The sequence below is a fragment of the Lacerta agilis genome, chromosome 1 (genome assembly GCF_009819535.1).
Source record: "Lacerta agilis isolate rLacAgi1 chromosome 1, rLacAgi1.pri, whole genome shotgun sequence".
In the NCBI taxonomy this organism is placed as follows: Eukaryota; Metazoa; Chordata; class Lepidosauria; order Squamata; family Lacertidae; genus Lacerta; species Lacerta agilis.
In genome coordinates this window covers 105,364,687-105,386,246 of record NC_046312.1, presented here as the reverse complement: position 1 = coordinate 105,386,246, position 21,560 = coordinate 105,364,687, and the positions used below count along the sequence as shown (strand labels likewise).

General features: G+C 42.9%; 1 protein-coding gene across 8 annotated transcripts in view; it reads left to right on the top strand.

Moving 5' to 3' along the window:
• KCNH7 (potassium voltage-gated channel subfamily H member 7) overlaps positions 1-21,560 on the top strand; it is a 271,437-nt gene that overhangs the window by 156,782 nt on the left and 93,095 nt on the right. For all 8 annotated transcript variants that reach the window (XM_033166087.1, XM_033166070.1, XM_033166053.1 and 5 more), the window contains exon 3: positions 11,959-12,114. In XM_033166087.1, coding sequence (XP_033021978.1) covers positions 11,959-12,114 — 156 coding nt within the window. The remainder of the gene's footprint in view (positions 1-11,958; positions 12,115-21,560) is intronic.

The window sequence follows — 21,560 nt, the reverse complement described above, 5'->3', positions numbered from 1 at the left end:
CGGAAATGCCATTTACCTTCCCACCACAGTGGTACCTATTTATCTACTTGCACTGGCGTGCTTTCGAACTGCTAGGTTGGCAGGAGCTGGGACAGAGCAACGGGAGCTTACTCCGTCACGGGGATTCAAACCACCAACGTTCTGATCAGCAAGCCCAAGAGGCTCAGTGGTTTAGACCACAGCACTACCGGACTACAGCTCCCATCATCTCTGACCACTGGTCCTGTTAGCTAGGGATGATGAGAGTTGTAGTCCCAAAATATCTGGAGGATCGAGTTTGCCTGTGCCTGATTTAAAGCACTATGATATCACTTTAAACAGTCATGGCTTCCTCCAAAGAATCCTGGGAACTGTAGTTTGTTATGGGTGCTGAGAGACATTAGGAGACCTCTATTCAATTCACAGAGCTACAATTTACAGAGTGGTGTAACAATCAACCCCTCTTCACAGGGAACTCTGGAAATTGTAGATCTGTAAGGGGAGCAAGGGTCTTCTAACCATGGGCAGACTTTGGTCTTTCATATTTCAGCGGTGCTCTTTGCAAGGCCACAATTTAGCGCAGCCCCTCCCCCACCTCTTGTATTCCGTTCTTCTCACTTCACTATGTCATAGTTGCGATGCCCTTCAATGCCCCAGCAGAACCAGTCGCACTGCCCTAAACTCGCCTCTACTCCTAATGACTACAGTTCCCAGGATTCCCCGGGGAAGCCATGACTATTAAAAGTGGTATGATACTGCTTTAAATGTGTAGTGCAAATGGGGTCGTAGTGAGATATGGTAGGGGTGACTGAAGATGTTCAAGCAGTCTGAAACACCATGAGAACAAAACCAAGCAGAAGTCTTGAGACCATTTCCAAACTACAGTGGTACCTCGGGTTAAGAACTTAATTCGTTCTGGAGGTCCGTTCTTAAGCTGAAACTGTTCTTAACTTGAAGCACCACTTTAGCTAATGGGACCTCCCGCTGCCACTGCACCACCAGAGCACAATTTCTGTTCTTATCCTGAAGCAAAGTTCTTAACCTGAAGCGTTATTTCTGGGTTAGTGGAGTATGTAACCTGAAGCGCCTGTAACCTGAAGTGTATGTAACCTGATGTACCGCTGTACTGGTTACATAGTATGCTCCCCTACCCCCCCCCCCATCCTCCAGAGGAGTTAATTTTCCTTCCTCTGCTTTCAAATGTACCAGGGAAATACCCTGGGAGCCCTAGAGTAAATCAAATGAATGAGTATCGGCCACAACTTGGGTGATAGGCAGAATGCTTATTTGATGCAGAGTTTGGGAGGAGAAGGGGGAATGTCAAGGGGAAGAGGTCCTATTTAATCATTGTAAGCTAAGTTCCCTAATAAATATCCAGCCACATCAAAGACATATTTGTCGCTCTTTCTTTTCTTGCCACCCCCACCACCTTCACCTCTCCTCCCCCTTTAAGTACTGCACCACCAGGATATAAAGGCAGATATAATACATTTCAACCTACAATCTATTTTTAGTTGCTCCCTGGCAATGAATCTTTAAAGAGATCTTGGAGATCTGTCTGCAGTCAGTTTAATAGGGGAGCCTGTGACATTCCCCCTTGTCACCATGCTAGGGAAGGCATTTCAATCCCATGAAGATGGATAAGAGCTATATCAAAAACAGATATCCCCTTGTTGGTACATGTGGTGAATAATCAACACAGAGAGGTCCCAGGAGCTCTGGATTGAATTAAGGCCGAATCCATTTGGGTAGTGATCAGGGTATGATTAGTACCTGTGCCAAAATCTGTCTCCAGTTTCTCAGGAGTTCCACCCCACCCTGCTTTCTCAATAAAAGGGGCTTCCATTTTTCTGCCTCATTCTCAGGGCACTTGAGAGTTCCTTTCACATTTTGGTTGGTGTGGGTTTTGAGCTTTCCCTTTCCTTTCTGGTAAACACACTGCAGCCTCCCTGGCTGCCCATTATGAAGGGCAGCTTGATTGAAGGGCAGGCACCTGGGAAGGCATGCAGAATGCGGAGGATTTGTATAAATGATACACGGGGCTTTTTTTTCAGTGAACTCATTGGAACTCAGTTCTGGCACCTCTCAGGTGGGCACCATTGCCATTATAAGAGAACAAGGGAGGCATTCATGGTGAGTTGAGAGCCAGTGTGGTGTAGTGGTTAAGAGCGGTAGACTCGTTATCTGGGGAACTGGGTTCGCGTCTCCACTCCTCCACATGCAGCTGCTGGGTGACCTTGGGCTAGTCACACTTCTTTGAAGTCTCTCAGCCCCACTCACCTCACAGAGTGTTTGTTGTGGGGGAGGAAGGGAAAGGGGAATGTTAGCCGCTTTGAGACTCCTTCGGGTAGTGATAAAGCGGGATATCAAATCCAAACTCTTCTTCTTCTTCTTCTTCTTCTTCTTCTTCTTCTTCTTCTTCTTCTTCTTCTAGAAAAACAGCATTGATAATATCCGTGTTGACCACCTCAAAACTTGGATAAGCACATCAAAAACACTGTACCCCACCCATGAGAATTTCCCCAAAAATTTCTCTCTGCATCCTACTCTTCTTATACAATTGCTTTTTCCCATTTTCCAGTGTCATTATTGTTTACAGTGAAGTTCTGTGCTTTCATGAAGATATGGAAAAGCTACTCACAAAATTTCATAATGGGAATCACTATTTGAGTGGTGCAAATTTGTGATTTTAAGATTCTGTCACACACACTCTCTCTCTTTAGATACTAATGTCCACTTGAGGACTCTCTTTCGTATTCTCTTGAGCGGGGGGCCCTTGACTCTCTCCGCCTCAAGTCCTGCCCCAATGGCACCACTGCCAGTTGTGCAGTTAGGCCAGTGATTGCCAACATTTTTAGGCCCATGGACATATTTGCAAAGCAGAGAAACATTTGTAGGCAGGACAACCAAGCACACCCTGCAACCTGTTCTATTGACTACAACAAAAGGCTTCTTTTAAACCTAATTTCAAGAGGGACTGGCATGGGAGGAGACCCTTCGGGTGCAAAAGAAGACCTCTGCAGGCACAGGTGCACCCTTGGGTGCCGTGTTTGTGGCCCCCGAGTTAGGTATTCTTGAGACTTTAAGCGTAATAGTCTTATCCCTTACCACCATCACCATCTGGAGTTAATGGTCTTACAATGCTCTCCTCTTTAGTTGGCAAAGGGTAGTATTTTGCTTACCACACATGGTCTTATGGGGATCTCTCTATTCAGAAATTAATGTTTAACTTTGCTTATGTCAAGCTGTGGTAAGTCAGCCCTGTTGCGTTTGCCTCCTTCCGCATTCTCCTTACCCCAGAGGTACCATTGTCTGTGCCTGGTAAATAGGGGACATGGAGCTTATGATAACATGCTTTGAGATCCTCAGAAGAGCTTAACCTGCCTATCCCACTATAATAAGTGCATTGGATAAAAACATGCTTGGTTATGGCTGGATCTGAGAGATGAATTCTAAACATGTGTTTCATGCATAAAGCTTAAAAATTCCAGATATTTTAGAAAGCATGAAAACTGATCCGTGAATTTGCTAAGCTGGTATTTATTTCAAACCATATTTAATCTCATTACTTAACTTCTTGTACTCTGGTTTAAGAGTTGCGTGGATAATTGCCTTACTGTCTATCAAAATCAGAAAGAACAAACAGCAGCTACAGATAGACCCAATCAGTCTTTTCACTAATTGCTTTCTTTCATGTTCATGTTCCTGAATGGAGGTGATTGTGCATTGATATGCATATTCCTACTCAGTAGCCTTGAAAATTTTGAGGAACTATAGGTTGTTTTGGTTTTTAAAAGGATTTTAAGAAAACATTGCAAAAACACTGGACTCCATTTCACTAGAATTTCATGCAGAATTCTTTTAACAAATTAAATGGTTGGAGGTGTGTGGTTTCCTCAGATCTGACGCAGGAGTGGGGAACCTCAGACCCATAACCAATTGCAGCCCTCCAGACATCTCTAGCCAAGCCTCATCACTCTCACTAGGCCACACCCCCTGTCCAAGCCACACCCTTCACCATTATTGCTTCATGTCCTTCATGCTCAACTGCTTTTGTCTGGCAGGGACGTGTCTTTGTACTGTGAGGATGCCTCTTGCTTGTCTGGAAGGATAGGTGTGTTTGCATGCATTGTTAAAAACCTCTGGCTTTTGCTGCCATGTAGCCCACTGTACAAAAGTAAGGGTCATGCCCATCGATTGGTTGTTTTTGCCTCTGGGCACACCCAGCCCTGGCACCCAACCCCCAGAAGGCTCCTTACAAGGGAATACACACACCCCAAATCAGATTCCCAGCCCTGCTCTAATAGAAGGAAGCCCATTCATGGATATTGCTGTGGTCGGTTTCACATTAGCATATTTTTTTAAAAAAAATATTTGCTAGTTGAACTCAACACAATCTCAATTGTAAAATGGCTATACACGCATTGAACCTATTTGATGAATGGTTTAAAATGAGAGCGGCTGAACTACTTCAGGTTTCCCAAATAACATCTGAGAGTGCTCAAAAGAAATGTTAAGCAAAAAACAAAGATGGCATATTTTTTAGGAACACACTCAGGCAAACAACAACACAAAAGCCACCCTTGATATTGCAAACAGGGTCAACCAGGGGCAGGAGGGAGCCTGCCTCACCACCAGACAAGACAGCCAAGCCGACTGTTAGAAGAACAGAAGGATGCTGCGAGAAAAGACCAAAGGCCTGTTTAGTCCAGATGTCCATGAAAAGCTCACGAGCAGGAACACAATGCCACTTTCCATAGTGTAGTCATTGATAGCCTCATCCTCCTTGATTTTCCTTCATCTTGTTGGCTACTGTGAGAACATCCCAGTGGGCTGGATGAGCCTTTGGACTGATCCAGCAGCGTTCTTCTTATATAACGATTTGTCTGTTCCACTTTAGAGCCATCCAATTGGGCAGCCAACACTTTATATTGTGGTGGTGAGTTCCATAGTTTAACTATGTGCTTTGTGAAGTACTTGTTTCCCACCTGGCAAGCTTGGCAGTTTTGCACACGGTCAGAACCATTATTCCTAGTTCTGGAATCCATTGGCTGATTTCACAAGGCATGACTTCTTGAGATTTCGGAGGTAAAGCTGGACTGAATTGAAAAACAAATCCAATACTTCCCCCCCCCTCAGAAAATAACCCAGATTACTTGGTATTTTAATAATAGATTTGATATGGTGCCAACTGGGAAATTACAAAGTTGGAGGTGTTTTAATGAAGAAAGTTTAACGGGTAGACAGGGAGCTCTCCGGAAAAGAAAACATAGCAGTTCGGTGGAAGATAGAAAGAAAGTTGTGAGCGATAAAGTTGTTCGTGGAGTTTTTGCAAAGCTCAGTCTTGGGAACCACTCCAATCAATATTAATCAACAGCCTTGATGGTAAAAATGAGAGTGTGATAATGAAATCTGATGATGATACCAAATTGGGGACCATGTTCAATACCAGGGAGGACTGGAAAGCCAAACACAGTGATCTGAAGGATTTTCATAATCTAGTGTAGTAGAAATGAGTTGCAATGTTCATGCATTAGACTATTATTAATAATATCCTGTTTGTAGTTTTTTATTGTGGGTTTATCAATAGGAGATGGCAGACAGGGAGGCCTAAAATGGGAAAACACAGTGGGCTTTTAAAATTTGGTGCATTCTAGTTTTTATTATTTAAACTTCTGAGGATGTTTTCATACATCTGTTCTGCAGAATTAAGTTGGTTTGGGGCTATAACAGCACGACACAGCAGGAAAAGGATCTTCTCTATAGAATTTCATGTGTGGGGTGTAATATCAGACCCTCCAAGTGTCCCTATTTTCCAGGGACGTCCCTGATTTAGAGAAGTCATCCTGGTTTATGATTTGATCCCAGAATGTCCCACTTTTCCTTAAGATGTCCCTATTTTCACTGGATAACTGGTGGAGGGTATGGAGTTATCTGACCCCCAATCCGTCTGAAGGCAGTCCTATATAGGGAAGTTTTTTAAATGTTTTATATTTTATTATGTTTTTACATATGCTGGAAGCTATTCAGAGTGCTGGGTCAACCCAAGAAGATATGTGGGGTATAAATAGTAAAATGATCATTATGGAATGGGATGTCCCTATTTTCATCAGAGAAATGTTGGAGGGTATGGAGCTATCTAACCCCCGAGTTTCTTTTAATGTTTAATTATGTTTTTATATATGTTAGAAACTGTCCAGAGTGGCTGGGACAACCCAGTAAGATGTGTGAGGTATAAATAGTAAAATTATCATTATAGAATGAAACGTCCCTATTTTCATCAGTGAAATGATAGATGATATGTAATATTCAGGGAATACTGTCCGTGTTATATTTGTTCAAGTTCACTAGAGTCTAGAGAAGACCCCATCCAGGTTTTACACAAACAAAGCTCAGGAGTTTTGTAGACCAGGCCCTGAGGCTGTTGAAGAGAGAGAAATGGGGGAGGGGGCTTTTTCTTATGATTCATGTATGTTCCAGATTGTTCTAAGTAAAGATGCCTGGACACCATCCTTTGTGTAAGGAGTACATCTTACAGGTGGGTGGTTGTTTGTTTGTTGTCTTCAGCTCCTACAGTGAAAAGTCCCACAGAAGTAACATTATTGCTGAGTAACATTATTTTCAACATTTGACACTTGTTCCTTAGGCTGCACATGTTCATCCTGTTAAAGAGCATTTCCCTCAATTGTTCCACTTAACGTGTCTCTCTTGTGGGGTTGAACTGGCACCCTGCCTCCTAGAGCAATAGTAAAGCAAACTATTAGCAAATACTTTAAGCCCATTTGGCAGGGACTTTGTTCCCTCCTCCTTCCCACCACAACACTTAGTATGCTTTGTTGTTTGTTTCTAGTTCCGCTTCTTAATAACAAACAGTGGTTGCCACTGAATATGATTATTAATAATTCAGAGTTCAGGGTGCCATTTCAGAGTATCATTAAATAAATGCATCAGTAAAAAAAATTCCGCAGAAGTGAGAATTCACACACTTTGGCTTCTACAATTGGATTTTAAAGCACTTTTGGAAAGTGACCAGTACTGGCTAAACCATGGCTTGGCGGTAGGCCTGAAATCTTGGTATCATATACCAGCCCCATTCTGTAGATGATGGTATGCTGTACTGACCAGTAGTGACTGAGGATCTGGCTTATTTGGGTGTAGAAATTTGCCTTGTAAATTGAAAGTTGGTCATGGGTTGCACCTCAATGTTTCATGTTTAACTTGCGTTGTAAAAGAGCTGCTCCCTTTTTCCTTTGGTCACTTTCAGATGAATCTGTTAGATAAAAACCAAAATTACAATACAGGAAGACTAAAATGCAGGATGTGTCAAGCTATAGATATAGACTTATTTAAGGCGGAGGGTTTGGGTTTTTTGCAATTTTATTTTATTTTATTTTATTTTATTAAAAAGACCATATGAAAATTCATCAGCAAGATGCATACAGAAGATTGTATGGAATTTTGCATCTCTCTGCAAGCTGTCTTCCCTAATATAATGCATTTTAAGTATTATTTGTGTTTTTATACATGCTTTATCCCAGGATATTCATTTTGTGTCCACATCACTTGGCTGGAGAACTGAATTGCAAAATTCAGAGAAATGTGAATTTCAAAGCATGATTGCTTTTCAGTTCCCATATTTTTTAAAATTAGTTTTTATTAGAGATTTTCTTGTGTTACAAAACAAACAAATAAATGGGGAAGAGTAAATCTTTTTTAAAGAGCCTTTTTCACAGTTCGTTTACATTTTGTAAGAGACACTGTGGTTCTAGATATCATGCGGTTGCAGTGGGGAGAAAGATGGGAGGGTAAAGTTCTTTCCTTCTATCGCATAGCATTTGTATAGGGTGTCATGTCAGCATCACATCACCTTAAGAGGTTTTGCAAGGAAAATGTTTGATTATAGATAGGACTACAGATCGGGGATAAAATTGCAAACCACAAACCCTTCAAGCAAACAAAAACTGAGACTGCACAATTCGCGAGTTGAAATTTTCAAAGTTGATAGCGAAATGTCAAATGTCCTCTTTTCCTGCTTTAATGAGCAGGACTGCAGATCTGTCACACAGCAAGCCTGGGAGGGGGTAGATGGTGGTACCAAAGCAGTAGCATCCTATGTGGTTGGGCAGAGTCACCTTCCTGACTCCCACATCATCACTGCCGCTTACCTGAATGGGACCATGGCTGTGGCAAAGGTGTACTTATGAAAGCACTTGAGTGGCAGCAGTCTTGCTGATGCAACAGCATGGTGCCAACCTCACCACTGTCCCACCCCAGCCTCATTTGGGTAAACAGTAGTGACACTGGTGTTGGGAGCCCAGCTCCACCCATCCAAATATTCCAATATTAGAGAAGGGGCAGGAGAAGCTGTAGTTGCCTGATCTCCAGATTCAGCAACTAATTTAAAGAACCAGGGGGTATCTCTGTGTTCCATTATGGCAGCCCTGTTTGTTAGCCTATGAGGTGCTGAGCTTTGAATGTGCAAGCAGAGACAACCACCGTCATTGGTCTGCTAAACCAGGGATGGGAATACCTGTGGCCTTCCAGGTGTTGTTGGACTACAACTCCCATCCTCTCTGAACAATTGGCCATGCTGGCTGAGGCTTATGGGGAGCTGGAATCCAACTACATCTCAAAGGCCAAGGGCTCCCTATTCCTCTGCTGGGCAAAGGCTCAGCATAGTCCACATCTCCTCAACAACAACCCTTCTCATTGGCGCAAGAGGCCAGCTTCCACAAATCTACCCATCACAACACAGTTGGAGACTTGCTGCAAAACAGATACCAAAGGATTCTTCTCTTTGATAATGACTATGCGATAATAACAATGCCTTTCCCCATAAATCAGAAAATATAATTCTGAAACCTGAAAAGGGCAATATGTATTTTGGTTAATTAACTGGGGAGAAAAAACACATAACAGTTCTTCCGTCTAGCCTCTCCTCCAACAACACTCTGCTTAACCAGTCTCGGTTTCAGCATGCGGCCTACAGCATTTCTATTTTTAGCCCAGATGGGACAGGCTTAAATTGCTTATTTTCCGTTTACTAAAGTCGTCTTGTTTGTTCCCATGGAAACTGTGGCAAGTGCTTAACTGTTTTATTAAATGGATTGGAGCCACAGCTACCAATTCTGAAAGGGAGACCCTGTTGGGTTTTAGGCACAGTTCACGCTATGCTTGGAGGAAAGTGTGCAATAGGAAAAATTACATTAACTTGAGTGGCGGTGAGGGTTACAGTTGACCATGTTAGGGTTACGGAAGCAGGGGGACAACAAGACATTTTTTTAGGGCAAAGAGCCATATTACCCTGGTGGAAAGTGGTCTGTCCCACATTTCAATAGTAGGTGGGACCAAACACAGAGACATAAATTGCACACACCCAAACTACTTAATACATGACAGTTGCCTTGGCTTTTGCTGGATCATGATGCCAGACTGCTAGTTTTCTTTTGACTTTAGCCATATTGCATTTGGTATCATTATACACGTTATGATTGCATGGCAGGCGGTAAAGTTATAACACCTAATGCATGCACACTGAACATATATGTAATTGAGAGTCGCACTTAACATATGCAGAGGCATTCATAATTAACACCAAAACACTTATATATATTGGACTTACCGTGTGTGTGTGTGCGCACACACACACACACACAAAACACAAAACACAAACACACTGTATATCTGGAATAGCTCTCCCATGGAAATTATTTCTCATTTCTGTCCACTGCCATTAAGATGGGTGCTGGTTTGAAGGAACTCTACCAATGTCTGTAAATCACTTGATATATTCCAGGTCTTCTGCATTAGTTTCAGCCCCCTGTCATTATGGCCAGATAATTCTCTCGCAGATGTATCTGTGTGAAACTCGTAGCCAAAGTGCCTCTTGGTGCTTATTACTGCAATCACATTACTACCAGAGTTGATACCCAGTGCTACAGAAGCAGGCAAATGACTTTCCCCATGTCCATGTGGCATAAGTGAAAGTGGTTAAAAAGCAGGCTGCAACCCTGCTTTCCTAGAGAGCAGGTTTTTAATTACATTTTTTATATATGTCAGAAGCTTACATGTTAGTAGAAAGACCTTGAGGTGCTCAAGGGTTTTCTGGTGGTCTAAACACTTCTTTAAAAAGCACGAAAGAGTCATGCACTGCTCAGACAGGTGCAGGGGGTCTCTCCATAGCTTCCTGCGCTTCCTGCAATGCCTTGGGAGCAACGTCATTCAATTCAGGGCCTTGTTTTCCTGCAAGGCATTCCAGGAAGTGTGGTTGCCAGAAGACCCTTGTGCTGATTCAAACCAGGTCAGCCTTCCTGGAATGCCCTGATTTTGGATGGCAGCTTTGCTTCACCACCAATCTGTGAACAGTCAGAAAAGAGCTAGTCAGATTTACTTACTTACTTACTTACTTACTTACTTACTTACTCACTCAGCTCTAAAGATAATCTGAATAGCAGCATGCCTGATTGTGCCGAAGCTTCCCCCTGCCCTTGCATCTTTTCTCTGACGCTCAGGTTACATAGCCTCAAGGCTACACCTCAGCCTGTGCTGCATTCTTGATGATGGTTCCAAATGCCTCTTTTTCTTCTTCAGCCTCTCTGTATTCCCCATGGAAGATGTCCAGAGAGCTGCTGCATATGTTACAGTAGAGGCATATATTTGTTAGCAGGGGAGGGGGTTGTTTCTGCTTGCAATATATGAAACTGGGTTGTTGTTGTTTGACTTCATATTTACTGTTGAGTTACCCATTGGTATGTGCCAAGCTCTCTCATAGAATCATAGTGTTGGAAGGGGCCACAAGGGCAGCGGCATAGTGCAGGAGGGGGCCACATGGACAGCTGCCCCAGGCACAATATTGTTAGGGGAGCAGAATTTCAACACCCGGTGCTGCCTCAATACAGCTTCTGTCGCTGGGCTCCGTTGAAAATGGCTTTTCCATGCTCTGAATGATGTCTTTTATGGTATACTGAATGGACACAGAGCAGAGCGTTCCTGGCTTATCCAGGAAGCCAAAGCAAAGTTTTTTCAACTGAAAAACTCTCCCCACTCCCTTAAAAAAAAAAAAAAAAAAAAACCTGCCGAAACTTTTTCTGATTCAGAATTGGAAGAATGTGCAGAATTTCACCACAAAGACAGCTAAAATACAAATAGTTGTCTATTTTAAGCAAGTGTCCTCCCTGTAGCCCAGCCAAAAGTTTGACTTTCAAGCTGCTGACATTTAAGAGAATAATGGGGCTTTTTTCAGCCTCAGCCTCTCTGTTGATAGGGGAAATCGCAGGTGGCTGTTGACACTGAATACCTTCCCAGTATGATGCTGTGCACGTGTTTGAAGCATTTATGAGGAACAAAAAAGCAGCAAAAAAAAAAAAGGCGAGCTGAACTCTATCACCCATTTACAGTGAGGGTTGCTGCATTTGAGCAGATGGGGCAGTGGCCTGCCATCCCCAGTCTGCCCTGAGCCTGCCCCACAACCAGCCCCAAAGGTGGCATTGCCTCTTTGCTTCTCCCTCCTTAGTCTCAATGTTGCCCCTTGTAAAATTCATCAGAGAGGAAGTTGGGGACAGAAGTAGAATTAGTTGGCTCTGCCTGTCATTTCTCCCATTCTGCATCCAATTTGAGCTCCCTGTCTGACACCCTACCAGTCCAAATGGCCACCATCCAGCACTGCTTGGAAGCAAGTCTCTTTAAACACAATAGGACTTGCCTCTGAGTTGGCAAGTGTAGGAACACACTGGCAGTGACATAAATATGGGAGCTTCTCGAAATCACTACATGGTTGATCGATTGTCAGAAAACATTTGCCTGTCCTTAAATCAAACGAATGATCGTGTTTCTCAAAACAGTTAACATATTCCTAGAATGACTGGTATAGGAATCACTGGGGAGGAATGATTTCACTTACAAACCTTTGCTTAAATTGTTCCTCTCTCTCTCTCTCTCTCTCTCTCTCTCTCTCTCTCTCTCTCTCTCTCTCCTTTCTAGGGTCCACCTTCATTTGCAACACCCACATCATCCCAGTGAAAAACCAAGAAGGAGTTGCCATGATGTTCATTATTAGCTTTGAATACGTAACGGATGAGGAGAATGTAGAGTCTCCAGAGAAACTGAACCAGATACTCTCAGCCAAAGTTGCAAACCGTAAGTGTGTTTACTATGGGAACTTGGGTGGGTGTGTCGTAGGGCATGGAACGAATGATGTGCTACTCTTGGTAGAACTTTGGCCTTTAACACATTCCCTGGAACGAAGATTCTTGGGCTGTGTATGCACTATACATTTAAAACATATTCATAGCACATTCTACCCCACAAAGAATTCTGGGCACTGTAGTTTGAGTCGGGGAAATGTGTTTCAAATGTCTGAACAGGAATAGCCTAATTTTTGTTGTCTATGCTCTGGTAACCTCTAGGTTACATTACTGTGACACGTTATATGTTGGGCTGCCTCTGAAGGCGGTACAGAAACTCCAGCTGGTGCAGAATTTGGCAGCCAGGTTGCTTACTGGTACGAGACGGTTTGAGCATATTACACCAATCCTGGCCTGACTTCACTGGCTGCCAATTGGTTTCTGAGCACAATTCAAAGTGCTGTTTCTGACCTATGACGCCTTAAATGGCTCATGGCAGCAATACACCAAGGAGCTCTTTCCATATGAACCAACCCAGACCCTGTGATCATCTTCTGAGGCCCTTCTTCATGCGGCTCCTCCACAAGAGGTCCGGAGGATGGCAACATGAGAGTGGACCTTTTCTGCAGTGGCTCCCCACTTGTGGAATGCTCTCCCCAGGGATGCTCACCAGGTGTCTTCATTGATATCTTTGAGTTGACAGGCGGAGTCCCCCAACCCCCAGGCGACCCCCGAGCGGAATAATGACACAAGACAACATGCTATGGGATTAAAATTGGCCACAATTTTATTAAGATTCAGGTGTAGAGAGTCCTTGGCTCAGGCATTGGGCATTTATCTTTCCCAGGCCCCAGCCGGGGATCTGGGAAACTTCAGGGTTATCCAGAATGTGTGGGGATTGGGCTAGCTCTGGAGAACATATCCCGCCACTGGTGGGGGAGAGCAATGACATCCTCTCGGCGTATGGTCAAATGCCTCCCCCAATACCCCTTTAACGGGGAACCCTGGTATTGCCGCCGCACTGGGGGTGTGGAGTCACCACCCCACGCTCCCCCCCCCATTTAGGAAGATGACTAAAGGATTCCGCCCAAGGCCTGAAACCGCCAAAGTTGTGACAAATTGCTACAGGAAAGGCGAAATCTGCCAATGCAGGGAAATTCCTTTCCTGCCCATCAACAGTGGCCTTGACATAGCAGCACCTGCGTACCTGTGGAGAAGAGGTTAACCTGCAAAAATAAGTGTTAATTGAGGGAGTGGAGGGTGGGAGAAGCTCTGGAGCCTGACTGCTGCTTCCTGGTAAGCTATACCTTCTATTGTGTGGGCTGGGTGGTCCCTCCCCTTCCCTGGCCAATCCCCTGGCAACGCCTCCCCCAGGTGGGATTGGGCACTTAGCTGGTGTAGGTGGAGACCCCAGGTATCCCTCCTGGGGGAAGGCGCAGCCAGTCCAAACTACCAGGTGTCGCCTAGCAGCTCAAGGGGCTGCACACGACCACGCAAACGTCGCCCCCCATTTGTGGGGAGCAATCGTTAGACACCAGGCAAAAACGTTTCTCTTCAACCAGGTTTTTGGCTGATTAGCATTCTATGGCCTTTGAACTGTATCTGTGGGAAGGGGGTTATGGCTTTGTTCTGCTTTTGTTTTCATTATGCATTCTGTGTTTTCATTTTGTACTTTTATGTTGGATGAGGTGTAGGATACAAATTTATTTAGTCATATTAGATTTTAAAAATCGTGTGTTAAAGGTATGCTGTGTCCAAATGAAGGAGCTGTAGCTCAGGGGCGGAGCAGATGCACTGCATGCAAAAAGGTCCAAATTTCCATTTGTGGCATCTCCCAGGTGAAAACGTCAGTCACGGTCATAAAAAGGCAACACTGATTGATTAACTAGTTTGAATGTTTTAGAATGTTTAGTAACCATGGCTTCACACATGCCTTCAACACAATGCATAGCGTGTTGCTGCAGGCATGTTCCCGAAAAATGTGTTATTCAAAACGCCTGAAAGTAAAGTGAGTGAGTGCAGAAGGCATGCACTTTAAAAAACAACAACAAAAAACCCCAGCATGTTTATAAATTTGGGTAGGTAGCTGTGTTGGTCTGACACAATCGAAATTAAAATAAAATAAAACAAATTGTCCATTAGCACCTTATAGACCAACTAAGTTTGTTCAGATATCTGTATGACTAAATAAGCACACTTCTTCAGATACAGATATCTGAACAAACTTAGTTGGTCTATAAGGTGCTACTGGACAATTTTTTAATTTTTTTATTATTTTTACTTCGATGTTTATTAATGTTTGAGAACACAATGCCTATATATATATATATATATATATATATATATATATATATATCAATACGTTGTAAAAATCATTGGGCAAATCAATCAAAAGAAAACTAGGGAAAAAACAAAACTGTAACCATAACTGTGACTGAGGGAAGTACAGTCATACCTCGGGTTACGGCTGCTTCAGGTTGCGCGATTTCGGGTTGCACACCGTGCCGAACCCGTAAGTAACGGAACGGGTTACTTCAGGGTTTCAGCGCATGCGCAGAAGCGCCAAATTGCGTCACGCGCGTAGACAGATGCAGCGGTGTGGGTTGCGAACATGCGGGTTTCGAACGCGCCTCCCGCGTGGAACGCGTTCGCGACCCGAGCGTCCACTGTACAGAGATGGCTTTCTTCATCTTTCACTTTCTATATTAAGAAAACAATACGGAGTGATGGGTCATAATTTACATCAGAATGAAATCAGATCAACAGCCATCAACAACAAGGTCGGCGCCCCTAACAAATCACAGTTCCCAAGATTCTGTGGGGGGAGTCGTGACCGTCAGAGTGGTATAAGAGTGCAGCCCCACTCACCTCACAGAGTGTTTGTTGTGGGGTAGGAAGGGAAAGGAGAATGTTAGCCACTTTGAGACTCCTTCGGGTAGTGATAAAGCGGGATATCCAATCCAAACTCTTCTTAAATGTATTGTGCAGATGTGGCCGTGAACATATGCAGTGGAGGTATACAAAGAGGGAAGGCTGTTAAAGTGAAATAATACGTAGTACAAAAGAGGGCTTAATCTGCACGTGAAAAGTGGCTAAACAAGAAAATTGTACAGTATAGGATTCTCCCTGAGGTTTAAATTTCTGTAGGTTTAAATTTCTGAAGTGTATCTTAGGTCACCATACAGTCAAAGCACATAGCTCCCCTCACAGAGCTACAGTTCCCAGCAAACCAACTTTGGTTCCCAGAGCCTGTCCTTTAAATATATAGCGTGGATCTGAACTTAGTTACTACTAAGGAAAAGAATCTTCATTTGCACTGTGCTTTAAAAAAAAAATATGTTTACATCCCCTTTGCTTCTACTTTATGAAAGAATGCTTTTCGATAGATGTACTTACAAAATGCAGTATCATTGCTGAAGGCCATCAGTGCCTAGAAATCCAATTTTAAACATACACACACATGTCTATATCAGGAAGAATGTCTGCCTGCTCATCCAATTAGGAGGCAAAACCATATGAATGGAGTGTTGTTTTGTTTTTGTTTTTTTAAAAAAGGAGAACCATAATCTGCTTGCAGATATTCTAATGGCACAATAAGAGGCTAGATTTGTTAAACAAATTACTCATGAATTATTTGCTCAGCTTTGCTCCTAAGCTATTAAGTTTAGCTAAAGCTATTAGGTTTAGCTAAGGCTATTAGGCTCTGGAAAGGCTGCATAAAATAAGGAGGAAAAGCTCCATCACTCGTTGCATTTAATAGTAGATTTCAGTCATTTGTTCTGAATTTATAAACCGCTCTGCATTTAAGGTACAGAATGCCTTAAAATATAAAACAGATCATAAAGCAGTATCGAAAAGGTAAACGCTAACCATAATTTAAAACTGCAGAGATTAAATATATGAAATTGGGAGGGCTTTGGAGAAAAGGAAGGTTTTCAAGAAATGTAGAAAACATAATTTGGGGCTTGCTTCCTTTCTGATTCTGGAAAACTGGTGCTGCAGTGCTAACAGTGTGTGCTTGAGCCACATAATGCCATTATCAGAGCTTCATCCTAAAGGCATGGAATGGGATGGAGGTGGAGAGGTGGCTTCTCAGACATCCTGGTCCAGAACAATATAGGGCTTTATACCTAGACAGCATCTTAAAAAGCAGAGACATCACCTTGCCGACAAAGGTCCGTATAGTTAAAGCTATGGTTTTCCCAGTAGTGATGTATGGATGTGAGAGCTGATCACTGAAGAATTGTTGCTTTTGAATTATGGTGCTGGAGGAGACTCTTGAGAGTCCCATGGACTTCAAGAAGATCAAACCTATCCATTCTGAATGAAGTCAGCCCTGAGTGCTCACTGGAAGGACAGATCCTGAAGCTGAGGCTCTAATACTTTGGCCACCTCATGAGAAGAGAGGACTCCCTGGAAAAGACCCTGATGTTGGAGAAGATTGAGGGCACAAGGAGAAGGGGGCGACAGAGGACAAGATGGTTGGACAGTGTTCTCGAAGCTACCAACATGAATTTGACCAAACTGCGGGAGGCAGTGGAAGACAGGGGTGCCTGGCATGCTCTGGTCCATGGGGTCACAAAGAGCCGGACACGACTAAATGACTAAACAACACCAGTGTCTGATAATGGAGTTAGAACATAGTCATTGTGGCAACTGAGATCCTTAATCTCCATTATTTTGTCTAATCGTCCTTCAAAGGGGTCCATGTTTGTGGCCATCGTTCTGTGTAATTGAGAACAGTTAAGTAAGCACAAAATCCCCAAACTGCACATCTGAATTCTCCCTAATGTGCTTTGGAATTCTCATAGACTCCACTGTAACACTTTTAGGATTTGAGCAGAATGGGCAGGGGAGAAAAAACTGCAATCATTTCTTGACAATATGAAGGCCAAAGTTCAGGAATATGTGATGGGGTATAAGGCCTGCCCTGAAAGTTTTTAAGAGAGTTGCACATCTGTGTGTCATAGGCCATAATCAATTGCTCCCTGTGCTACAGTTCTGAATCCTTCTCAGGAACTCTTATGATATGGAATCATTGATTTTGAAACCCTGTGTCTCTGTTTGATAACATTTGTGCCATAGAACTTCATGGGGAGAGGGGCAAGAGGAGTTAAAACAGCAATTTCCCCATTCTGCTTACTGAAGCAAGTTTCTGCAGTATGAGTTATCTAATGGCCTCTGCTTAGGGAACCAAGAAATTTCTAATGCTGAAAGCATGTTGCACAATTTAAAAGTCTCTTTCAGTGGAGCCTAAAGCTGGGCAACGTTCATTTTAAGTTGAAGATGAAACATTATATTACAAACAGAAAGCCTTTCAACCAAAGATCATTATTTTTAAATTTATACACACACACACAAAATCCATTATTCGTGTGCTTTTAATGACATTTTACATGATGTTATGCAACATCTTTCTTGAATCTTAGGTACCTAATACAGTGGTACCTTGGTTCTCAAATGCCTTGGTACTCAAACAACTTGGAACCCAAACACTGCAAACCCAGAAGTAAGTGTTCCGGTTTCCGAACTTTTTTGGGAAGCCAAATGTGCTCCATTTTGAGTGTTATGCTTCCGATTCCATTTTAAGTGCCACGCTGAGGTCTGTCTGTTTTTGCTATTTATTTTGCATTTCTTTTGTTTCTGCGGCTTTTTGTTCTGTTTTTGTGACTGTATGGAACCCAGTTCAGCTACTGATTGATTGTGCGACTGCAGTACATTGATTATTGCTTTCATTTTATGGATCAATGGTCTCATTAGTTAGTAAAACTCATGTTAAAGTGCTGATTTAGGGGTTGTTTTTAAAAGTCTGGAACAGATTAATCCATCTTGCATTACTTTCTATGGGAAAGCGAACCTTGGTTTTGGAACGCTTTGGTTTTGGAATGGACTTCCAGAATGGATTAAGTTTGAGTACCAAGGTACCACTGTACACAACTTCAGCTCAATACAGATCAAGTAAATAAGACATAATTCTGGATAGTTAACAGTGCAGGATTATTCAAAAGTAAAACTCATTATATTCTGGCCTTATTTCCGAGTAAATGTGTGTGGGATTGTGCTGTCAGAGTAATTCAGGGAACAAACTGACATTTGCTCAAGTTTCTAAACTTCTCCATTAGTCACCACGGTGCATGTTGTAACTCTTGTACAATAATCTATTGTTACTATGTCTAAAATTAAGAAGCCCTTTTTTAATGGCTTGAGATAAATTAAAGGAAAATGAAGGCCAGGATCCAAACAGCTGTCATAGGCTCATGGAAGAGGCTTGAGCTAACTCAGTGGGATTTTTGACTTTTAAAAAATCTGAACAATGCTATAGTTTTTGGAGGTGCAATTCTATATTCACTTACCTGGGAGAAAGGCCCATGGAGCAGAGTAGAATTTCCTTCTGAGTAAACAAAGGTAGTTTTCCTCGCTGCACAGCAAAGTGGAAACAAGTCAGGAAAAGTGAAACCCTTTGCATATTGACTTAGAAGTCTCCCTATGTTGAAATACCACCATTGGTTTATTGTATTTATTCAAAACATTTATATCCTGAATTTAAATTAAAGATTTGCAAAATGGCTTGGGGGGGATGAAATGAAAGAATGATAAAAACCAAACCACTTACGAAACAACAGACTGTAAAACAGCAGTAAAAGTGAACAAACAACTAGCAGAGAGAAAGCAGCACCGTTAAAACCAAAAGGCTGGGCAAATAAACCTGTTTTCTGCTGCTGCCTGGACTGGTGAACAGCTCTTGATAGAGCATCCCAGTGCAAAGTTCTATGACCAATAAAGCTCAGTCCCAGCTTGCCATCTAAGTAGCCTTGACTTGAGAAGGGTGCATGTGGAAAAAGGCACAGGTGTCAACTCCCTGGGGCCCTGGGTGCCTGGGCGCTCGCAAAAATTCCCCATGAAGGGGCTAGGCGCCCACAAATTTCAGTGCCAGAGTCATGCATGCTGCATGGCACCCACGGCCCTGAGCACCCACAGTCATGGGGCCCAAGTTGGCACTCCTGGAGAAGGAAATTCTGCACATGGTATGTGTGAATGAGCAGACTTGTCTAAAGCAGCCCTTGAGATACCCAGATCTGAAATCACATAAGGCTTCCTGGGTAAAAACTGGTCAGAAGGACTCAGATCATCTTGTGTAGTCTAGCTGCCATACACAGAAGAACCAACAAGTCTTCAAAGATGTCTAACACAATGTAGTCATCTAATCTGGACCCAGACCATAAATAGCAGTGGCTAGACCATTTCTGGGCAGGAGTGGCTGCACGTAGCTTCCTATGGTTCAAATTTTCCTGGGAAATGCAGGTATGACCCCCTTCCGGGAAGCCATTGGTCCCTATAAAACCAGTGAGGCTTGGGGATCAGTGCTTCCACATTGTTGTGATCAGATGGGGTAAAATGTTGAGCCCTTAAATACAAGCTGTGTAATCTTGCTCCCAGATAAAAAAAAAGGTAAAGGTAAAGGGACCCCTGACCATTAGTTCCAGTCGTGAACGACTCTGGGGTTGCGGCGCTCATCTTGCTTTACTGGCCGAGGGTGCTGGTGTACAGCTTCCGGGTCATGTGGCTGGCATGACTAAGCCGCTTCTGGCGAACCAGAGCAGCGCACGCAAATGCCATTTACCTTCCCGCCGGAGTGGTACCTATTTATCTACTTGCACTTTGACGTGCTTTCACACTGCTAGGTTGGCAGGAGCAGGGACCAAGCAACGGGAGCTCATCCCGTCGCGGGGATTCGAACCGCTGACCTTCTGATCGGCAAGCCCTAGGCTCTGTGGTTTAGACCACAGCGCCACCCGTCTTCCCTAGATAAAGAAAAGGGAGTTATATAAGGGAGTGGTGTTTTTTTGTTTATTTTTTTAAGTGGAAACTCGGGCAGGGTGGAAAGGGAGCACCTATCAGAGGTAGGAACAAAATAAAGTAAAACAGCAGCTGGTCAACATGAGAGGTAATCAGAATGCATAGGAAGGATACAGGTATTTTGCTGAGTATTAAGAAGAAGAAAACATATGAAGGAGTGGCAGAGGATATGAGAACGCAAAAACAGGGGGCAGAAATCCTTGGATTAAGCAAGGTGGAAAGTAGCTGTCTTTTGATGGTACAGAACTACTGCCCAGTGACTAATCTATTTGAGACACTAATACGTGTGCAATCCTGAACCCATAAGTTCATTTAAAACTGGTTGGTTATCTTTTCCTTTAGGTATACAACTGGACAAAAAGCCTTTGAAGAATGCTGGTGAAATTTTATCAAAGTATAGTTTAATCATCATGAAGTGCAAGTCATTAATTATTTGGTCTTGCATATACAGTAATGTAATAGTAAATTTATCCACAAATTCATGTACGTACAGGATCAGGATGTTGTTGTTTTGAAGGAAGAAGAAAAGCTTACTTGCTTGTGCCAGCCTAATTATGGCAAGTCTTGTGTCAATATGTGGACCTGCCTCAAAAAGCAATTAAAAGTGAATTTTAGCTGGATGGCCAATGCATTGTAAAGTTTATGCAGAATCAAAAAGTTATTGGGTGGAAAAGCATAGTCAGCACTTGGCAAGGTGCTTCTGAAAAATTACCATATTGATTTGTGAATCTCCAAGAATCTCATTATAAACTACTTCATCACTCCATAGGATAAAGACAAGGAATAATCCCAGTTTACTTAACACACGTGCCTTTGCCTGCAGTCCTATATACACTGACATGGGATTAATCTCCATTAAAATCAAGTATTGGGCTGCACCATTTGGTTTTTTTATTTCCATTGGGTTCACTTTTTTGCCACATTTCCAAAAGGCTCAAGTTAAGAACAGAGTATACATTGTGCATCATCCTGTGTATTTATTTATCCATCTGCCCAGTGCTTTTTTTTCTTTTTAAAAAAATGTTTAGGGGTACCAGGTACTCTCATTTTCCTACTCATATTGAAATACTGCCAAACTTACATTCACAAAATGTTTAGGGGTATGCGTGCCCCTGCGTACCCCCAGAAAAAGCACTGCATCTGTCTATCTATGGAGAGGCTCTGCGGATATTCTGACCTGAATAAGCGAAAGATATTGCCAACATTGAAGAGTCCAGGCAAAAGAGGCCACTTCACGCCTTACATGATACCAAATACAGGCTTGCAACCGGGGCCGGATTTAGGTTTGATGAGACCCTAAGCTACTGAAGGTAATGGGGCCCTTTATATGTCCAGCTGTCCTTTGTCAACAACAAATTGTCGCTGTTTTATACGTAAATCTGGCACTGCTTGCAAACACCTCAGCACAAGGCAGAGAGATGCAGCCAAGCCTATCTATCAGACACAACTACAAGTACAGTATGCTACATATGGACGAAAGGGACTGTGTTTCTTGTATGTGCATTTTTTTCTTCACTGTACATGGATAACAATGCAATCTATATTTCCAAAAAGTAATATGTTAGACTCCATTGGGAGATCCATTAGTGTACTTCTGTGAAC